This window comes from Musca vetustissima, unplaced genomic scaffold, assembly GCF_032173495.1.
Source record: "Musca vetustissima isolate MV318-11 ecotype Yass unplaced genomic scaffold, APGP_CSIRO_Mvet_v1 utg12356, whole genome shotgun sequence".
Taxonomy (NCBI): Eukaryota; Metazoa; Arthropoda; class Insecta; order Diptera; family Muscidae; genus Musca; species Musca vetustissima.
This window is the reverse complement of record NW_026889211.1, coordinates 97,637-104,152: the sequence shown is the minus strand read 5'-3', so window position 1 is coordinate 104,152 and position 6,516 is coordinate 97,637. Positions and strand designations below refer to the sequence as shown.

The following is a 6,516-nucleotide window of genomic DNA, read 5'->3' as shown; positions in this document are numbered from 1 at the left end:
GACATTTTTTTAATCCACACGTATAGGTGTGAGAGTCCATTGAAAACAAATATCGAAAACATTGTTCAATATAAAACGGAATAATTGCGACCTCTTTAAGTGTCGTACGCACGAACATACGTCAATATTGTGTGGGTTGAAATGATTACGATAATCGTGTCGTACTTCAGAAATTCCCCAAAATTTGAAATTTTGAACTGCCGGTCATCCATGACATGCTACTTTCAAAACAAGAGAAGAGACTACAAAAAGAAACATAAAAAAATGATAAGGATAATAGCATCTTCGGTATAGATTAGGGGAATACAACACGTTACGTTACGTATCTTATCGAATATTATTGTGTCACTCAAAATTCCGGGTCGCAAATCAATGCGAAAAATCCTATAAATTAAAGCACCTCACCACTCGCCAAATTAGTTGTTTCTCCGCAATGAAATTCTTAATTGTTTTCGCTTTGGCCTTGGCCACAGCCTCGGCTTTCCCTGGTGCCTCCATTGAACCCCGTGATATCTTCGTTGATACCGAGGGTCGTATTACCAATGGTCATGAAGCCTCTGTTGGTCAATTCCCCTATCAAGTTGGTCTATCCTTGAAAGTAAGTTCCACTGCCTCATCCTGGTGTGGTGGTTCTTTGATTGGTCACCATTGGGTTTTGACTGCTGCTCACTGTACTGATGGGTAAGTAAGGTAGAAGTTTCTCCCATAATTTGCTATTTATTGTTGCCTCTATTCCTGTTAGTATCTCCTCCGTTACTGTCTACTTGGGTGCCACCGAACGTACCTCTGCCGAAGTCACCCACACCGTTACCAAGTCGGACATTATCATCCATCCCCATTGGAATAGCCGTAGCTTGAAGAATGACATCTCCTTGATCAAGATCCCCTCAGTCTCGTACACCAGCAGAATTAAGGCCGTTGAATTGCCCAAAATTGCCAACTCTTACTCCAAATATGAGGGTGATACTGTTGTTGCTTCCGGTTGGGGCCGTATCTCGGACTCTTCCTCCAGTGTTACCAACCATTTGAGATATGCCGATATGAAAGTTATCAGCAACACTGAATGCAAGAAGACCTTCGGTAACACCATCACAGAATCGAACATTTGCGTTTCCACCTCTGGTGGCATTTCCACCTGCAACGGTGACTCTGGCGGTCCATTGGTCTTGAAATCCAGCAAGGTTCAAATTGGTTTGACTTCATTCGGTTCCGCCAATGGCTGTGAAAAGAGTCACCCAGCTGCTTTCACTCGTGTCACCAGCTATTTGGAATGGATCAAGGAACACACTGGCATCAACTAAGATGATCGGTTTTGTTTTTTTTTTTTGTAATTAGAAAATTTGTGAATTGTTTTTTTAAGTTTCATGCTTATTTGAAACATAAATAAAATAGTTGCTTTGTAGAAATTTGAAATTATACTTCTTTTCAATTGAGAATAATATAGCAATAATATAGATCCTCTATATGATATAAGCTATACGTCTTTTAGAGATCGAATTCCCAAGAAATTTCAAAATTTACTCGATAAATAGAAGATCGGCCGTAGGTTCTTTCTACATAGTTTCATACATTTCATACAACCTCAACCATCACACAAACACACAAGTGTGCATATGTATATAGGATACCACATTTGGGAAGCCAGCAAGTAGTAGTTTTAAATTCCAAAAAAAAATCTATGTTACCATAACAATGATAGTAACTACCGGTTTGGTTTTTTGTATGTGGCCTATAATTTGACCAACATTTGTTTTGTTTTTCGGTTTTTTTTTTTCATTTGTGGCTTGTGCCGCCGGCTTCGGTTGAAAGGTAACAGGTGTACACCACAATATATGGTGCATCTTATGTTTCACACAATGACCGGGGAAACAATATCAACTACAAATATATAGACCACACACATATAGGGTCGTATATTTTACGAGTGACGAGAATTTGTCAAAAGATTTTTTTTTATATTTACAAAATTTTGGTTTCTTAAAATACTTTATTGAAAAAATGCATAGGTCGGATGGTCCTTCAATCTTTCACACATACACTATGATGGTGATATTGTTCTCCAGCAAATATAATTAATATAAAAATAAATAAATATTTTTTAAATTTACGCTCAAAATGTTATTGTTATGGTGATCTGAATATGAAGACCTTAATAAAAATCCTTAAAAAGCCATACTTTTTATTGTGGGAGTCCTTAAAAATATTACTAAAAAATTCACGTTGTATAGGAACAGGAGTTGTGTAATGGGGCTCTTTAAAAACCCATGCTTATTGGGACGAGAGTCTTTGAAGAAAATGCTTTGAAAAAAATCCATGCTTATAGGGGACCACGAAGAACATTACTTTAAAAGAAAATACATTTTTGTAAAAATCCACGCCTATAGGTAGGAGGCTTCTTGGAGAAAATTATTTTCTAAATCCACATCCAAAAAAATATGCTTGGATTTTTTTAGATAAAAACCTACACTTATAAATGTGAGGTTCTTAAAAGAAAATTCTTGGAAAATTATATGCTTATAAGGATAAAAATTCTTTAAAACATATACACTTATAGATATGAGGCTCTAGAAGAAAATTATTTAAGAATAAAAGAAACACAATAGATCGACTCAGCTAGTCGAGATATGACGATCGGTATACTTAAAGGTGGGTCTAGGACCAATATTCCGTGGCGTTACAAACTTTTGGGGCTACACAAAGCTATAATAACAATACAAACTTTATCGCCAGATTATCCTTCCAGGATTTCTAATTGGTCCATTATACTTCGAGGTCAGAAATACCTTTAAGATAAATTTAAAAAAAAAACACGATTATTGGTTTGAAAGCCCGTAAAGAGAAATTTTTCCACGATTAGTGGTTCCAAAGTCCTTCAAGAGAAATCTTTGAAAAAATCCATTTTTATTGGCCGGAAGGAGCTCCTCGAAAAATATTTAAAAATGCACGCTTATTAGTGCGAAAATCCATAAACCGAGTATTGGTTCAAAAGTTCTTAAAACCCTATAAAGAAAACACTTCTTGGTCCGAATGTCCTTTAAGAAAAGTCTTTAAAAGTCCACATTAAAAACTTCAAGTTTACTTATTCTAATGTTGTCCATGAAAAATCTTTTCATAGTACTTCAGGAAAAATCATTAAACATTGCCTTCTTTGGCTAGGAAATTACTTCAAGAAAATTTCTTAGGAATCACCTATTTTTATTGCGAAAGTCCTTAACGCAAATTATTTACAAAATCCATACTTATTAATCCAGAAGTCTTTCAAGAAATTTTGAAAAAAGTGCACTCTTATTGTTCAGACAGTTCTCTAATGAACATCTTTAGAGAAAATGTGCATAATGGTCTGAAAGTCCGCCGTGAAAAATCCACGCTTATTGCTCCCAAAATAAAGAAAAATCTTTCTTGATCCTAAAATCCGCTAAGAAAAAATTATGTTTATTGAGCCGAAAGTCCTTCAAGAAATTTCTGTAAAAAATCCTCACTTATCGGTTCAAAAGTCCGTCAAGGAAAATATTCTACATATCCACGCTTATTGGTTCGAAAGTCCTTCAAAAAATCGTAAACAAATCACACATAACGTGTGGTCTGAAAGTCCTTTCTGAACATATTAACAAATTCAAACTTCTCCCCATAAAAATATTTTAAGAAAAATCTTTAAAAAATCCAAGGTTTAAAATTTCACCCTTATTATTCCAAAAGTGTGTCAAGGAAACCCGATACTTATTTATCCGAAAGTTCTGAAAGACAACTCTAACAAAAATTCTAAAAAAAAAATTCAAAATCATAATATAAAAAACGTAGCTTCAAGATCTAAAAATCACTCTTCCATCTTGTCCTTTAATGACTTCGAAAAATCAACGACTCCCATCACGCTAATCCCGCAAACCTGCCAATATTGATGAAGCCATACACATCGTCTTTTGAACTTAGTGCATCGACTGAATTTTATTGAGGGTGGTTTTAAGTGTCTCATCAGTACGTATTGTCGTTAATAAGGAAGTTAGTCAGGTTTTCTTAATTACATGCAAATTTTTTTTTTTTTTAATTTTGTAACCAACCAACATATTTTTCTGAGTGTAAATATTTTGAAAAGAGCAACCTTTCAGTCATTTATGTGCTCTAGGGTCAAATGCATCGAAACAAACCTTAGAAAATCGATTTCGTATCGGTACTTTTTTCGAAAAATAAAACGGGTTTTGTTAAAAAAAAAAACAACGTTGACTGCTCGTCAGTAAGTCACAACGGCGTGACTATGTTAATACAAAAAAGAAAACAGCAGCAGCAGCAGTAGGTACAACATAATGGTGATGAGGGAACAAATCCATTACCACTACTACCAATCGTCAAATGCAGTTACTACCTCAGCCCACGTCATTATTGAAGTGGTAGCAGCAGTTGATTTAACTGCAGTTGGTGGCCTAATACAAAATTCTACGCCATAAACACCACCAATACCAACGCATGTAACTATTACCTCTGTCAACGAAAGCGTACCACTCGCTAACATAGCTGCGCTTTATGTTTTTCTTCCTCTTTCCACGGGGTTTGTTGTAACAATTAAAGCCCATTTCACACACGAAGGCAACAAGAACAAAAACAACTACTACTGTTCCCCCATAACAATTCACTCTCACTTCATGCACTTCCCATTAGAAGTGGTAGCAACAATTTTATGGCCAGTCGTTTTCGTCTGCTGGGAATTGAAGAAAACAATTCTAAAACACGGAAAAAACAACGTTACGAAACAAGTCATTGACCGAAAATTTTGTTTTCGGATTAAAAAAAAAAAAAAAAAAAAAAAATTACAACAAATGATGGTTGCTGCTTCGTGTCGATGCAGTTCTAGGAAATAAGGTTATTGTTCTGGGCATGATTGTTACTATTTTTTTATATTTTTGAAAAAGAACAATCTCACATTTTTTAGTCAAAAGTCAAATCAAAAATATAAATATAAACATATAAAAATTATGATAAAAAAAATAAATAAAACAAACTTAAAATAATTCACGCTTATTGGTCGTGAAGTCCTTCAAGAAAATTCTTGAAAAATTCACTCTTATTGGTTCTGAAGCTCTTCCAAAAAAATCTTTAAAAAATCCACGCTTATTGGTCTTGAAGTCCTTTAAGAAAATTATTTAAAAATTTCACGCTTATTGGTCCTGAAGTCCTTTAAGAAATTTCTTTAAAAAATCCACGCTTATTGGTCTTGAAGTCCTTCAAAAAATTAATTAAAAATTCCACGCTTATTGGTCCTGAAGTCCTTTAAGAAAGTTCTTTAAAAAATCACGCTTATTGGTCCTGAAGTCCTTTAATAAAATTCTTTAAAAAAATCCACGCTTATTGGACCTGAAGTCCTTCAAGAAAATTCTTTAAAAAATCCACCTTTAAGAAAATTCCTTAATAAAACCACGCTTATTGGTCCTGAAGTCTTTCAAGAAAATGTTTCAAAAAATCCACGCCTATTGGTGTTGATGTCCTCCAAGAAAATGCTTTAAAAAATCCACGCTTATCGGTCCTGAAGTCCTTCAAGAAATTTCTTTAAAAATCCACGCTTATTGGTCGGAGAGTCCCTCCGAAAATATACTTTAAAAATTCACGCTTATTGGTCCTGAAGTCCTTCAAGAAATTTCTTTAAAAATCCACGCTTTTTGGTTCTAAAGTCCTCCAAAAAATTCTTTAAAAATTCACGCTTATTGGTCCTGAAGTCCTTCAAGAAATTTCTTTAAAAATCCACGCTTTTTGGTCCTGAAGTCCTTCAAGAAAATTCTTTAAAAAATCCACGCTTATTGGTCCTGAAGTCCTTCAAGAAATTTCTTTAAAAATCCAGGCTTATTGGTCCTGAAGTCCTTCATGAAAATCTTTAAAAAATCCATGCTTATTGGTCCTGAAGCTCTTCCAAAAAATCTTTAAAAAATCCATGCTAATTGGTCCTGAAGTCCTTCATGAAAATTCTTTAAAAAATCCATGCTTATTGGTCAGAAAGTCCTTCAAGAAAATTCTTAAAAAAAATCAACGCTTATTGGTCTTGAAGTCCTTCAAGAAAATTCTTTAAAAAATCCACGCTAATTGGTGTTGATGTCCTTCAAGAAAATTCTTTAAAAAATCCACGCTAATTGGTGTTGATGTCCTTCAAGAAATTTCTTTAAAAAACACGCTTATTTGTCCTGAAATCCTTCAAGAAAATTCTTTAAAAAATCCACCCCTATTGGTGTTGATGTCCTTCAAGAAAATCCTTTAAAAATCCACGCTTATTGGTCCTGAAGTCCTTCAAGAAAATTTTTTACAAAAAATTTCTTTAAAAAATCCACGCTTATTTCTTTTGAAGTTCTTAAAGAAAACTCTTCAAAAATCCACGCTTATTGGTCCTGAAGTCCTTTGAGAAAATTCTTTACAAAATCCACGCTTATTGGTCCTGAAGTCCTTCAAGAAAATTCTTTTAAAAAAATCCACACCTATTGGTGTTGAGGTCCTTTAAGAAAATCCTTTAAAAAATCCTTCAAGTAAATTATTTACAAAATC

General features: G+C 34.1%; 1 protein-coding gene across 1 annotated transcript; it reads left to right on the top strand.

Moving 5' to 3' along the window:
* Positions 1 to 433: 433 nt before the first annotated feature.
* On the top strand, positions 434 to 1,301 carry LOC133336915 (serine protease 1-like). The gene is made up of 2 exons (XM_061545186.1): positions 434 to 681; positions 743 to 1,301. The coding sequence occupies exons 1-2, from the start codon at positions 434 to 436 to the stop codon at positions 1,299 to 1,301; spliced, it is 807 nt and encodes a 268-aa protein (XP_061401170.1).
* The last annotated feature ends 5,215 nt before the right edge of the window (positions 1,302 to 6,516 follow it).

Bases quoted from the DNA above. Each gene is read 5' to 3' on its own strand.
- LOC133336915 (XM_061545186.1), top strand. From the start codon at position 434: ATGAAATTCTTAATTGTTTTCGCTTTGGCCTTGGCCACAGCCTCGGCT. The intron at 682-742 runs GTAAGTAAGGTA...TATTCCTGTTAG, and splicing joins GCTGCTCACTGTACTGATGG to TATCTCCTCCGTTACTGTCT.